This window comes from Aythya fuligula, chromosome 8 (assembly GCF_009819795.1).
Source record: "Aythya fuligula isolate bAytFul2 chromosome 8, bAytFul2.pri, whole genome shotgun sequence".
Taxonomy (NCBI): Eukaryota; Metazoa; Chordata; class Aves; order Anseriformes; family Anatidae; genus Aythya; species Aythya fuligula.
The window spans coordinates 12,619,606-12,635,349 of NC_045566.1; the positions used below are offsets into that span (position 1 = coordinate 12,619,606).

At 37.3% G+C, this 15,744-nt stretch overlaps 1 protein-coding gene across 3 annotated transcripts in view; it reads right to left on the reverse strand.

The window, feature by feature from the left end:
- The window catches only part of ADGRL4 (adhesion G protein-coupled receptor L4), a 75,176-nt gene that overhangs the window by 12,580 nt on the left and 46,852 nt on the right, over positions 1-15,744 (reverse strand). For 2 of the 3 annotated variants that reach the window (XM_032192598.1, XM_032192597.1), the window contains 8 exons: positions 15,316-15,489; positions 15,043-15,226; positions 12,610-12,726; positions 11,259-11,452; positions 9,776-9,946; positions 8,023-8,226; positions 6,271-6,491; positions 6,105-6,171 (listed from right to left, as the gene is read on the reverse strand). In XM_032192598.1, the coding sequence (XP_032048489.1) occupies positions 6,105-6,171; positions 6,271-6,491; positions 8,023-8,226; positions 9,776-9,946; positions 11,259-11,452; positions 12,610-12,726; positions 15,043-15,226; positions 15,316-15,489 (1,332 nt within the window). The remainder of the gene's footprint in view (positions 1-6,104; positions 6,172-6,270; positions 6,492-8,022; positions 8,227-9,775; positions 9,947-11,258; positions 11,453-12,609; positions 12,727-15,042; positions 15,227-15,315; positions 15,490-15,744) is intronic. The other variant, XM_032192599.1, reaches the window with a different exon arrangement.

The following is a 15,744-nucleotide window of genomic DNA, read 5'->3' on the forward strand; positions in this document are numbered from 1 at the left end:
ACAGTACCTGATTGCATTCATGTGGGATTATTGGCTTTGGGGGGCTGTTTTTTTTTTTTTTTTTTTAAATTAATTAATTAATTTAAAAGGGAGCAATGGACTGTCAGATCATGCTAAATATTGAAGTGTGAGAAAACAAAACAAACTCTTTGAATATTTACTTCTCTACAAGAAAGATGTTCATTTTGAATGGCCTAGATTAGAGTATTAAGTACATGAAAACTGTGATTATATGGGAAAACAGCAGACTAATGGATTTGCCAGGAAATTTTTCTGCATTGATTGCAGCAGTATTGCTAATCCTGAATCAACCTAAATGTACAGAACTGAATAAGTATTAGAGCTGCCCAATAAGATTTGATGAATGCACTATTCCATTAATTTTACCTTTTTTTTTTTGTTGGTGTTGAATAAATTATTTTACAAATAATGGTAAAATTAATCAAATAAATTATCTGATGAATGTATTTTTTAAGTAATTGACTAGCTCTAATGAATATGCAGGCAGTTCCTTAATGAAAAGCATTACTCTACTGTTAACCTGCTTTCATCACTCATATGTCACTTCTTTTTTATATTTTGCAACTGCAATCTGTATATTTTATTCATTTACCCATTCCTTTATAGGTGGGAAGTTCAGAACAGTCTGGTTAATCAATCACTGCAATTCTTAGAATATTTTTGCTTGAAAGTTGATTATTCATTACATTTATTGCATATAGGAATGCTTAATAAAAAGAACCTGGCTTTTCTGAGGACACCTCTCCCAACAAATACTCTTGGCTTGTATGTTCCAAGTCAAGTTTACAAGAATGCTCTGCGAATTGCAGAGTCCATTTATAAGCCATCCTGCACAGTGCTAGGATGTTTGGATAAAAGCTACATACAGGATTATTTGGATGGTGTGCAATTTTGGATGTTCCAACCTCAAAGAACAAGTCTGTATTTTGTCATTACAGAGGTGGTCTCAACAAAAAAAAAAATCTATACTGATAGATTTATACTGTTAAATGGCAAATTACACCTGTTAATGTTACATGTCAAACTTCTGAGTCATGGTTCCTCACAGGGGTATGACAATTTATTGTGGCAGTGATAGTGGGTGGAACAGTCAAGCCTGCACATCTCTGTCAATACTGCAAAAGTGAATATCAAGTTATCATGTGTCCCTTTGAAATTTTTGCACAAAGCTCAACAAAACAGTTTTTGAGATAATGTTGTCAGAAAGAGGCATATTAAAAGGGTCCTCTATCATTACAGATAGAGTAGCAGTGATTCTCTTCCAAATTTTCCTGTTAATGGCTCATTGTAGTGGGTTTACATGGCAAGGTTTTGGTAGCAGGGGGCCATAGGGGTGGTTTCTGTGAGAAGGATCTAGAAGCTGCCCCATGTTTGGTAAGGGCCCCACTGCTGACCAGAGCTGAGCCAATAAGCGATGTTGTTTTGTGCCTCTGTGAGAGCATATTTAAGACAGAAAAATATGCTGCGCCACACAGCAGCTGGGAGAGTGAGAAGAGTGAGGAACAGCCTTGCAGGCACCAAGGTCAGTGAAGAAGGAGGGGGAGAGGCGCTCCAGGCGCCAGAGCAGAAGTCCCCTGTGGCCTGTGGTGAGGACCATGGTGAAGCAGGATGTCCCCCTGCAGCCCATGGAGTACCACGGTGGAGCAGGTTTCCATGATGCAGCCCGTGGAGGAGACCACGGTGGAGCAGGTGGCCCTGCACTGATGGAGGCTGCCGCCTGTGGAAGACCCCTGCTGGGGCAGATTCCGGGCCAGACCTGTAGCCTGTGGAGAGGAGACCACGCAGGAGCAGGTGACCTGGCAGGAGCTGCTGCCTGTGGGGGAGCCAGGTTGGAGCAGTTTTCTCCTGAGTGATGGACCCCGTGGTACGGACCCATATCTGGAGCAGTTCTGGAAGAGCTGCTGCCTGTGGGAAGCCCACGCCGGATCAGTTCATCAAGGACTGCATCCCGTGGGAGGGACGAGAGCGACCAAGAAGGAGCGGCAGAGAAGAAGCGCTGTAGACTGACCATAACCCTCATTCCTCTGTGCCGCTCAGGGGGAGGAAGTGGAAGAGGGTGAATGGGGGGAAGGTGCTTTTGGTTTCTTCCTTTTTTTCTCACTTCTCTTGCTTGTTAGTAATAAGCAATTAATCTTACTATCTCCCTATGCAGAGTCTGTTTTCTGCCCGTTACAATAATTACTGCATGATCTTCTTGTCTCAACCTTTGAGCCTTTTTCATCGTATTTTCTCCCCGTTCCTCTTTGAGGAGGGGGAGTGAGAGAGCGGCTGTGGTGGAGCTCAGCTGCCCACTTGAGCAGAACCACAACACTCATAGACTTTGGGTAAGTACAGCTTAATAGTCTTTGTCCAGCCTTTCCAAACAGCATAATTTCTGCCACTGGTTGGACATCTACCATATAGCTGTTCCTCACAGTAGTTATGAATGGAGGTACATATCCAAGGTGTTTGAAAGACAAAGTTCCTACAAATGTCAGTGATGTGGATGAAAGCCCTTACATGTGTCTGCTTGCACTCAATGCAGTGTATGCAGTCATGAGAGGTGGGAAAAGCCTTGCAGAAGGCCTGTACAATGGGAAGGAGTCTCTTTTTGGCTTACATTACATGCTCATCAAAACTGCAGCTGCATTACCCTGCAAAAAAATGGTTATTTCCATTCTAGACATTTCCTATTGCAGGGAGATTATTATTTTAAGAGTGTACTGCAAAAGAAAAGAAAATGTTCTAGGGATTTTTTTTTCTCTTTCCTACCTTTTATCTCTGGAGCTTATATTTATATTTGCCTCAATCAGGCATAGGTTTTGGTGTGTGTTTGTCCCTTAAAGCTTGTGATAAATTCACTTTTCTATTAAAATTTTAAATACTTGTTATAAATAATTTCACCACACTTGTATGCTTTGATCTAATCTATTGCATAGTTTTAGCTAAAATGGATGTGGTTCTAAAGATTACAAGTATTAGGAGAAATAAATAAGTTGTGGAAATTATCTTCAGCTTGCAGCTTGCTTTACAAAGGTTTAAAATGCCCTTTCTTTGCTAAAGAGTTTCTGACCCACTCTTTTTCATGTACAGTCACCAACCTAATAATAATTTTTAGATGGGATCAATAAGGCCATTGCTTTACACTTAAGAATTCTAATAGGACCATAATATTAATAAGCAAACACCTTCAAAAGTAGTCTTACTGCTTAGCAATCAGAGGAGAACTTAGTTTGTACTCCTGATAAACACTTGAGCTCCTTATGCTTTGCTATTATTACTGCAGATTTAAAGCCCAAGCATGTATTTGAAACAACGTGCCTGGAGACAGAGAATCCACTGGTTCAGAACCAGTTCTGTTCTTCATCATTTACATGCTGTTTCAACAGCATATTCCAGTACAATCCAAACCACAAATCTCCTGGGGCCCCAATCACAGAAACTGAAAGCACCATTTGAGTATGTGGGCTTTTGTGCTGACAATGATTTTAATGTTTTTTGTGCAAGAATCAGCTTTGCCGTGAGTGGCTCTCCAGTTTTTCTATCCAAACTCTCCAGGCTGTCTTGGAAAACCTGTAGAATCAATGCCATTAGCAGATGAATCTCAGAAATAAAGGTGAACTTGAAGCTGCTGGAGTTCATGGTTTTCTACTTGAGGTCCTCTATCTGGTTATCACAGAATAAAAATAACATTCCTTTCCAAAGGAATTAGTCTTAATTAGTCTTTTTTTTTCTATTTTTTTTTTTCTTTTTTTTTTTTTTCCCTTCTTTCTCTTTAATTAGCTATGGACAAGTTGGGAATCTTAGAAAGATAGGCGTCTGTAATTAAAAGGCCTTCCTGACTGACACTACCTTGGAAAGAGTTTAGTCTTTGTCACAGCGCACATGCAGTGCACTCAACAGGAAGGCTGGACAATGGAAACAGAAATAGTGTCACCAGCGCGCATTCCACAGAGCAGACATTTAACACCAACTTCATCTTCTAAAGTTAATATCTATTTTCATAAGGTTTTCTGTATTTTCCACAGAGAATAACTTGGATAGGACTGAGGTAGCTCTCTGCCCTCTTTGAAAACTTCCCTCTTGCAGATCAAGCTTCCAGTTGCTATTGCCCCTTAAAAACAAGTACTCAAATCTCCCTCAGAAAAAAACAACCACACAGCAGGCTAAGCAGCTCACTGAAAATGTGGTGTGTTTCCTCCCCAGTGTAGTAATGCACATGTATATGGTTATGAAGAGAAGTAATACTATGAAAACAAGTATTCACAAAATGCTTCCATAACAAAGCCAAACATAGAAAAACAACTGAAGGGCTGTTCCCAGTCCAGCTACAGCCCCTTTATGTGGCTTAACTTAGGCAAGGAAACCAGAAAAAGAAAAAGACACCAGTTGTCTGCTATTCTCTTCCATAGGAAGAGTTCATCTGTACATAGGACCTGTACCTACTTCTGTTACTTCATAACAGAAGTTAAGTTGTCTGTAGCCTCAGAGAAAGGCTATGGACCTCAAAGCCCAGCTTGCAGGATGTGCCTCTGCAGCCAGCTAGACTTATCTCAGAGCCAACACAGACCTGCTCTGCCTCTGTACTGTGTACCTAGGGTCCCATAGCACACACAGCTCATCTGGAGCTGAAAACAAGGTTGCAGATGCATACATTTTGGCCATTTTTAATGATTTGATAGCATAGCTTTCTTGCACTAGCAGTGCAGTTATGTGTCAGTGATCATAAATCTTCACCTGAAGCCAGATGAGGTATAGGAAGGAAAGCAACAAGAAAACATCTCAACCCTGCAAGCTGACTTCATGGAAGAAAGAGATAAGGTCCAAAGATGTAAAAGGAAATTGCCAACTTAAACTTAAGAACTGTAAGAATTTTCAGAAAATGCTGGTCTTTCCCCATATTAACCTGTCAGTGCCATCTGACCCCAGAAGCACAAAGCGGAGGGAGGTTGCAGCACCTTGCCTCTCTGTAATTCTGCTGTGCTCACCAGCAGGGTGAAGTGGGGAATCATCACCTTCTGGTTGCATCTGGCAGGTTGCTCCCAGCCTACCCCCAGCCTACAGTAGAAGCTTGAGATGAAATTGGACCAGAGTTATACCTGATACTTTATTTATCTTTGAAACATCTAATGCACCGAAATAAAACTGTTTTACTATCATCTTGTGTGTTTTGGGCCCTGTCACTTCTTCCTTATACAAATCCTCACATTTATCACCATCAGCTTAAAAAGGAAGGGTTATTATTGACTTGACCATAGATTTTATAAGGCTTCACCATTGTACCTTCTCCTTCTGTTAGCTCCAGCTATTGCCCAATCACTGTCAACCTAGTCATACAAAATAATGCCCCATTACAGTTCGAATGGTTTGTTAAACTTTATAGCACTTAGAAATGCTCTTGAGGCACCAAAAATGTCTTGATTCAGAATGGAACATATAATACCTGCCAAATTTGCAGGTTTGAAACCACTTCCAATAAGAATTAAAAAGACCTTCTTCACAGCTGAAATAGGGCTATCAATACTTGACTTGTCTGCCCATGTGAAATAGTGGGTTCTTTTCTCTGACGTTGCAATTTAGTTTAAAATAGCTTTGATGATGACAGGGTACATGCGAGTGATAAAACCATAAAGATGACAGTCTAATCTTACAAAGATGACCGATCACTGATAAGAGATTAAGTCATACAACATTTGAAAAACCAGATTATCTGTCTGCTAGTACAGTGTCTGTGTACACCTCCTGCCGAGCCACGCTGAGATGCCAATGACACACAAAGATACTACTTAAAAACTAGAAATGCTTTTCTCAAACCACTAGACTGAAAAAAAGAGAAAGCAAGTGAGGAAAAAAAGCTCTGATCTTATATTAAGCTTTTTTTTTTTTTTTTTTTTTTTTTTGTCAAACATTCATTTTTTCAGGCTAGTGAAGTATTTAAGATGTACAGCATATAAACAATTTAGAGACACTATAAAAGGGTCTAAATTAGCCAATTCTGCCCTATAATTAGCACTCACAGCTATGCTGGCAATGGGTGGGTGATTATTAAACACCTTTTATTATTGGTTTTATGTACTACAATAAAAAATGAAAATTATACTTACAAGAATTATTAGACATGCTGGTCCTATAAAACTCCATATAAAGTTATTCTTTGTGCTGAGCCAACATCTGAAAAATAAACAGCACAAAGCATCTTGAAATGTGCAAGGCTGTTGTGACTATTGCCTTCTCACGTACGCTGATTTGAAATCAAAAACAGCAACTTACACTTCTGTGGTGCCATAGTACTTGTATCCCAGTGCAGCAGAGATCCCAACAACCACAGCTGGACTGACATAGCCAAAAACATAAAAATTCTTGTGCAAGAAACCCTTGTTGTAGATGACTCCCACAACTATAAGGTAGAGGTGAATGCCTTCAATGCACATCCATGCAAAAGCAGCTAGAAGGAAATAATGGAGTAATCCAGCAGTAATTGAACAGAAGAGCTAGAAATTCAACCAGAGAAAGCAAGAGTCATAATTCTATTAGTATGTCTCTCTTAATATTACAGCATAAGCACAGCAACGTAGCAATGCTCAAGTGGTGGCCCAACAACACAGATGTAAAGCTGATTGACAAGAATCTTGACCTGTACCCTCAAGAACACTTGTTCGTTAGTGTTTTTACTGTAGTAAATACTAAAATAAGAGGATAACATTCAACTTTTAAAATGGAAGAATGCCTCCCCAGAAAAACTGTGTAAATAAACTGACAAGGTGTGTTGGGTCTGTCTGAGCTGGAGTCACCTTTTCCCTGCAGCAGCCCACACGGTGCTGTGCTCTGCACTCATAGCTGGAACAGCACTGATATCACTCCAGTGTTGTCTATTGCTGCACAGTGCTGGCACAGCATCAGGACTCCTTCCAAGCCCCCAAGAGCCAGCAGGCTGGGGGTGGGCAAGTGATGGGGAGGGGACATTGCCGGGGCAGCTGACCTAAACCAACCAAAGGGATATTCCATAACACCTGATGTCACACTCAGCAATAAAAAGGGGGGCTCTCGTGGGGGAGGGGGCTGTTCCTCCTGAACAACCACTACACGGTTTGAGGCCCTGCTTCCCAGGATGTGGCCCAACATCGCTCGTTGATGGGAAGTAGAGAATAATTTTTTTTTCCCTCTCTCTGTGCTTCCGCGCGGACTTATTGTTTCTTTTGTTTCTTTTCTTCTCCCCATTCCCTTTCCCTTTAATTAAACCTTTCTCATCTCAAACCTCTAGTTCTCTGTGTTGTATTTTCTCCCCCTTTTTGAGGAGAGGGGGAGTGAGAGAGCAGTTGTGGTGGAGCTCAGCTGCCCACCTGAGTAAAACCACCACACAAGGTTGATTCCACAGTTACACCTTAGTAGTCTACATGCTTTGCTGATCTAGACAAAGCTTATTTTGATGATTTTGACAGTAACACAAATAGGCTTCACAAGTTTTTTATTTTCATTTTTATTCATTTTTATTATTTTTTGATAACTTATGTATAATTAAATTTCCTAAAACTAATCTGAGATGGAAGAATTAAAAATTCTACTTGTATGTAAAGTGACAACGATTCAACCTTACATTTAGAAAGCAAAAGTTCCTCATCCAACAGTGCAATGTTTCAAAGTCTACCTTGAGACTGCAGCTCTGGCCTGGCTTTTAGGGAAAACTATCATCCAGACAGCCACTATCATTGGTTTATACAGCACTTAAACAGATGGGAAAATGCCAAACACATTGAGTCCACAGTCTCGGTTAAAGTGACAAAGTTTAAATGAAACCCATGGAGCAAAGTCAATTTACATCAGCTCAGATGACAGCTCTACTCCAGATAACAGCATGCTCAGGTGACTGTTTTATATTTCCTGTTACTAGACTTAAGAAGCCAGTGTCACTAGAATATTCATATTGATACTAGAAGGAACTGGAAATAGGTGGAAGATGGTATCTCATACAGTATATTTACTTTCCAGCATTAAGTCAAGCCACAATGAGTGAAAAATACCCACCTTATTATTGTTCATATTAATTCCAATCAGAAAAATAAGTTCCGCCAGGAAGAGGCTGCAGCAGAGGTTTTTGTGAATTGTTGTTCTAGTGCTTTGAATTTCACTGAAGAACCAGAATGTAAAAATGCACATGGAGAGGCAAATCAATGAAATAATTATTCCTAGCTGAGTGATTCTTGTAAGAATGTTATAATTTGTAACACCCTGGGGGAAAATTATAATATAATATTTAAAAGAATAGCTTTGTACATTCTCAAGAAAGACCATATTCTATAATACAGATTTTTTTCTTCTTTTTGCACAAAATATTAATCAAAAATGTTTGTAGAGCTTCATCGTAAATGCACATTTTGGATAATCTAATTTTTTTATTTTTTTTTTGTGAGGTAGATATTACTGTAGGGCAAATTAGTAATGAACTATAGACGTTACTGTTCTTGCATTTTCTGATATTTTCTACCAAAACCTTATTAACATCAGTATCTCCTAATATGATTTTAAAATCAGATCATTTTAGTGAATGACAAACATGCTGGCAGTAGGACATATATTAATATGACATGAACATTTTCTAATATAAAAAGACTTATCACAGCAGTGACTTAGATAAACAAAATTGAATAATCGTCTTACTGAATTTACAACATGATCAAAACAAGACTCCGAAATAACAATCACTTCAAACAAATGCTTGTTTGAAGATATGTAACATGAATGTTCTATAAACAAACACAGGCTATTTTAATATTGGATGTATTTTCTGTATAGAAACACAGTTACATTTGCTGCTTGGTATTTGCACAAAGAATCTCTGAAATACATGACTGTTCATCAGCATAAGGATAGCATTCAGCCATCCCAAAATATATCTAAGTATTTTTTTTCCTAAATAAAGGACCAGAGATTATCCTCCTCCCATCCTTCCTTTTCCAAATAACTATATAAGTACCTGAAAAGGTCTTAAATTTGAACTGAAGACTTAGGATGCTATTTAGAAAGCAGGAAACAGCCTCTATCAGCATGAAATTCACAGCATGAGAGAACTGTCTCAATATAGTGCATTCATGCTAATATTCTGCTTGCAGTCAGTTCTGATAACTTATAAAGCTGCCTCCTGAGGCAGGACCTAAGCTCCTGCAGATCCCCACATACACCTTGGAAATCTATGGGGCCTCTTAAAGTACAATGGTCAGAAACTGAGTACTCATTCTCACAAATTGTTAGTCATGAGTGCCCATGTTTAATGGTCATAAAATTCATTCCTTTTACTGTTGATTATGCTCTTCTGATAATGCTATTGCAAACTCTCCGGAGAGCATTTAAAGGAGTTTATAGATGCCAAGGTTAGACAAATGGGTGGCAAAGTTTTGTGCGAGAGAAATTGTGGACCATATGGTTACTGACCACCAATGAATGCCAGTTAAATCCCAAGATAGTCTTAAAGTGGGATTTAAAATTAAAAGCAATGCACCAAAAATAAGCACAACAGACTGTGTATTTGGAACAAGATCCATTTCTGCATCACTGCTCTATAATCCTGCAGAGAGGACGTACGGAAATTCAAACACATGTGGGAGGAATTTTGTTTGCCCTGTGCACAATAAATTGTGTGTTTGTTGAACAAAAAACAAAGAAACAAACAAACAAAAACAATCTAAAGGGGAAAGAGTACATAAATTGCACTGCAATAAAAAATAATGAATGAAGATGGAAGAAAGTTTCGGGTAAAACACTAAATTAAAATAGCACTTACAACAGAGCCACCTGAGGACATCAAAACAGCAAAATGAGTCAGATGATTACATTTGCATGAGATATGAGTGGAGTTGGAATGTGTCAGCTCACAGCCTTCTGTAGCCCAGTTGCCATTCATTGTGTCTGCTGAGTAGTTCCAAAACGCACATTTAATATCTTTATCTGCAGTCTGGAACAGAAACAAGATGTTTTACTGATGGCAAAAGGCAGGATATTTCCCATCAAGAGACCTTTCTTACATTACCCAGCACAATTCATTAAAAATTGCATGTTGCTATTGGAAGGTTGGGAAACAAAAAGCACATTCAGGAAGGCCTATTCCAAGCAATTAAAATATGGCTCAGAAAGGAAGCATTTTATTCACACAGCTAACATCCCACCAAACATGCAGGCTAATCAGATTACTGAACCATTCTGGCACTTACCAAGGTGCTGGAATTTTTACCTACTGAAAACTATATACATGTATACTCCTGCACCTGCTGAACATGGACTAAACTGCAAGGTTACAGCCACAATGCTTGTCCTGTTTGTAGCCCCTTCCAAATGAGCAGTTCAAAAATTGAGACTTATTCTGTGCATTTTACAAAGGAATCTGGGAGAAAGCCAGGCTCACATCACACCTGGTGTATCAGGTGTGATGACAGGGATGAATAAGATCATTAATATTATTTATTACTGATAGTGCATACTAACACTAATAAAAGATCAGGTCCCCACTGTAACAGATGCCATATAAATATATGCACATTTATAGAAATGTGATCACTATCTCAAATATTACAAGGCAAGTAACTCTAAAAGCTGGGCAATCAAGGTTAACACTTTGTCCTTCTGTCCACCTCCCCGCATAGAGTCACTTTCTTGTTATGTATGAGATAGATCTTCATTCCATGTAAGAATGTTCTTCACATACAAGTAAAGCCTGCAAAATCTTTGTATACTGGAAGTAAAACTTCCAGTTTTAGAATAATGTATTCAGATTTCAGAAGTTGCAACGGTGCTATACTATTGGTTTTGCTATTACCTCCTAGGTGCAAGATAGCTTTTTGAATTAGTTTTGAAACATTCCTTCTTTCCTTTTTTTTTTTTTTTTTTTTTTCCCCAATTATGTTTAATTATCTGATAAACTTTCAGGGGGAAAAAAAAAAAAAAAAAAGACCTAAATAATGAGGAACCTGTAATATTCTCTGCTTCAGGCAACTCCATTTTATTCATACTGCAGTCCAGCAAAGATGGTATTGTTCTCCTTGCTTTAGTCTAATAGAACCTTCCAGCAGTATAGTATTTAGTATATTGCACTTAGGATGCTGCATTTGAGATTATCATTATTTCTCTAATATGATTAAACTCACAAGAGCAAATGACAGAATTATGTCTCAATATATCATACACTGCAGGTATGGTTACATAACACACAACAATTATCTGTTGTTTTGTTTTGAAGTTGATAAAAAACAACCAACCAAACAAAAACTTACCTTGGCATACTTTAAGGTAAATGTTATTTTCTCGAGCTCATAGAGTGTAGGTGGATTTGAGCTAATTGCAACAGCTATAACTGATGAGCTTACTGTCTGCCTCTGTTCTGAACTATCTTTCAAGGAGCGGTTTTTAGGCGATGAAAGCAAAGAACCAATATTGCTATACCGCAGAAAGACAACTGCAACAGTGCCTATAAATCAAACAGACCATGTTTAGTAGTTTGTGGGTTTTTTATAGAAGAACAAAATTGAAGACATTAAGGAAACAATAAACAATAGACATTATTACTGCTATTGCATAAAATATGCAAAACAGATGGAATCTTTGTAGAATACTTATAAAAATGTTTTAGAGAATGAAATATAGCTTTACTTAAAACAATGCAACTACCATTAGAATTAAAAATGTGTGTTCATGCTGGAAATTCTAATTAGATATATATGCATTTTTTTTTTTCTCGAGTAATATATATGCTTGCTGCTGTACAACAATTCGATGCGCACGTGGTATCAGGTCTCATGAACCAAAATGGCTCAGACCTGGACTCCTCTGAAGCACATGGCTTGCTTTGACTTCCATTACAGTCAAGCTAGAAGATGACACAAGGAAACAGAAAGCAAAATTATTTTAGGGTGCAATACTGATCAGAGAAAATGTCATGCTTCTCTTCCCTGTACCAAGATAAACCTTAATTTTAGGTGCTGATAGGTAGAGAAGCTTGGATTATCTGGAAGATTAAGAGTTAAAATATATATATGTGTATATAAGTGTGTGTATATATATATATATATATATGGTGTTTATGTGTTTATTGGTTTAGGTGCATTCATTCTGAAGCTTTTTAAACACATTCATTTTATTTTAGTGATAGGCTATCATGAGCTATAAGCCATTTCTGCAGTACTTGGAGGTCCAAGCCAAGATCTGAGCCTCTTGGTTTTAATACTGGGGAACACATTCTTGTATTAATGAGCTACTCTCTAAATAAAGAAGATGGTCCAATTTTTGGCGTGACACAGGGAGTTGAAGGGGCTGGTCCAAAGTTAGACAGTAGATCCCTGGGTAAGAAAAGGATAAAATTCAGAACCCTGGTACCAATATCCAGTTATAAAACTAATGGGTCATCCCTGTGAGATACTCATTGTGTCACTGGAAATAACAGTAGAAATAGCAATGTTGAGATAAACAAGGGGTAGGTGAGATGGTGATAAAAATGCCTTGACTGTAATCAACAGGGCTGCTTCTCAGTCTTGGTAAACTGCACATTTGGGTAGTAGGTACAATCTATCCAAGACATTTATTACCCCCCCTCTCCCCCCTCACATCTCTCTAATCTTTGTTTCTTACCATTAGGATGAGATTCCTCTCTCTTTTTTGGGGAGATTTTTACATAATCTCCCCCCGTGTATACATGAGGGTGAATGTGTTTCATGTGGTGTGAGTCAAAAGTGAAAACCTTGAGTGCTGCAAAAGAAAAAAAAAACCTGTACAAATCACAGCTACATTATGGTCTAAGATAATTTACAGTTGGGTTAATAAATGTGCTATTGCATTGTATAATTACTGTGAATTTTAAGAATATATCATGGTGCCAAACTTTTCAAGAAAAATGCTATTAATATAGCATGTTTGCTTAAACCTCTAGATTTTGTGATTTCCATGCATACATTTTGGTCTCATACTTTTTACTCTTTCCATGATAAATATAGTCTTTTATTTACCTTGCATTAAATTAGGCACTGGAAAGAATAATGTAAGTTACTTTAGGAAGAACTATTGCTTTATTAAAAATGCATTTCTGAAAGGGACCACAAATCACAATTATAAAAAGCAAAGCATAAAATTCTCTACTGAATAGTAACTTTTGATAAAAGCCAATTTTTGAAATGTATATATTTTATAGTTATCTATCCATGATACCAAATGCACATTGCACCATGAAATAATGATATGTCTTGTCAAAAAGCAAACAAACAAGCATCACCCCTCAGGACAAAAACTACATTAGAAGACATCTAGCTCTTTACTTGGTTCATTATAGTGCTGAGTTTCAATCACCCAGGACAGGAACAAAAAAAAAAGGCAATCAGGTCTTTTTAAAAAAACAAAATTAAATAACAATAAACAAATCTAAAACTTGACTGATGGAGGACTATCACTAAGCTAGACCATCTGCATTGCTTATAGCACAGCACACAAAAGTAATATGAACTATTCGATAGACCAGCTGTCAGAAAATGTTTGCGAGGACATAAGAAATATTTTTTTTTGCAGCTAGAGTTTTGAAAAGCTTGTAGTTCAAGTGCTTGCACCATAAAAAGTAATGGAGAGAGAGAGAGACAGAGAGAGAGAGAGGTAACATTGTAGTCTTGTCCCAAAAGAGATGTGTGGGACATATATGAGCCCCACAGAAAACATATTAATGCTGAGAATCAATAGCAAAAAATTTTAGTGTTTGGGACTAATTTGGAAAAGAGCTCATAGAATTTCTTGGAACAAGATAAGCCAGAAAATGATCAAGAATTTGACTTGGAGATTCTTTCCCGTTCTCATTATTATTTTTTTATTTTCTTCTTCTTTATGTATTTATTTATTTTTGTCACCTTGGTCTAAGTGCCATCTATGCTACCACTAGAAGTGGAACCTGACTTCTCTCTCCTCTCCACCTTCATGAACCTCTCATGGTCATGAGAGCCTGTGCCTCCAGCCAGGGTGGAAGAGGACGAGAAGAGCTCCTGGCACTGTTCTGGATCTGCAGCAGTGCAAACCCAGAACTATTCTGAACTTAAACAATTCTGTTTCTACAGAGTTTATTCCACAGAACAAATCACTCCCTATTTTTTTTTTTTCTGGATCATTTTCGCTAATTTAATTTCAGAAAGGTGAGAGAAGAACAGTTGTCTTGATCTGCCTTAGAACAAAGGACAGATCTTTCCCTTCAAATGATTTTATGATATGGCAAGCCAGTAAGAGACAGTGAAGGACTATACTGATTCTAAAATATGAAATCAGGTCAGATCCAGTTTGGGCACATTCAGAAAAACAAAATTGAATGAGTAATCATAGGCAAAGAAATTGACAACATTTTTTTAGAGTATGGTTTTCAAAAGTGACTGGTATTACCCTTATTCTGGATCCTAGGAAAACTGGTAAGATTTGGTGTGAAGAAATTAGCATACAGGGAGAGAGCAAAATGGTGCAGATAAGATATTGTAGATATAATATACCCGTTAGATAAAATAAACCCAAGATATATATATTATATTAAGGTATAATATACCCAATTCTTGTCCTCTGAAATTTCTCTTACAATTAGAAATTTCTTTGAAAACAAGGCCACAAAAGATCTGACTCACATTCTTATTCCAAGTTTATTTAAAATTCTTTCAATGAACCAAAAAGAGACAAAAAGCTTTAAAAGAGCAATTCCAGCTTCTGCTGCAGTTTCTCTGAATATTATGTTCAGGATACTTTTGTGCATGTAAGATGAATCCATACTTACAACAGTGTGACTATAATGAGAGATTGAAAGACGATCTGAAAGGACAACTTCCCACAGCCTCTCAAGGTTTTGTTTTTTTTTTTTTTCTGGGCTTAAATGTTCAATCTTTGAAAATTATGATACCTATAACTGAAAGTCAGGTGTTAGTTATGAAATTTATACAAATTAACACCTGTGTGTTTCACATAACACCATTTCTAATCTTATAATTGTGCTGAAAAACTCCTCAGTGTAATTCACATCTAAAGTATACCTTAGATTAATTTTCTTTATCTTACCTATGTCACTTGTATTAGCATCTAGCTGTGTTGTCTTTTTGAAGTTCTGTGACATGAGAAGTGCTGCTTGTTCTGCAGTATGCAGAAGCTTAGTCAGGCTCTGTCTTTGGTTATCTACAGGAAGGGCTTCCCAGACTGTGATTTTGTCTTTTTGTAAAAAATTATTCACAGTGTTAACCAAAACCTGTAAATAAAATAATATTTTTAAGTGGAAGAGTCATACACTACTTGTAAAGGAAAGAAAAGCACATCTTTAAGGCTTGATCCACTCACAGTAATGGTTGTATTACGAAGTACTTCATTGTCAGGAACTGAGTAATGCATGGTATTCAGCGATGAATAAAATAATGCTTCAACATATGAAATCACATCTACAGGTAACAGTGGTCCCAAAGTATTCTTATTAATTTCTTGAAGCATTTCCAGGGGTGTTTTTAAATGACTAATCTGAAAAATACAGGAACGTACATGTTAATAAAACAGGTAAAGCCTCTGTGTGTGAAAGTAAGCCCTGTACAAATAACTGATTTCTGAAAATTAAAAATAACAGAAGGCATTGTGCATAAAAAAACAACACTATTTAAAAAAAGAGTTTAACAAATTTGAAAAAGAAAAAGAAAATGAAAAAGAAAAAGAAAAAAAAAGAAAAAAAAAGAAAAAGAAAAGGAAAAAGGAAGAAAAAGAAAAAGGAAAAGAAAAAAA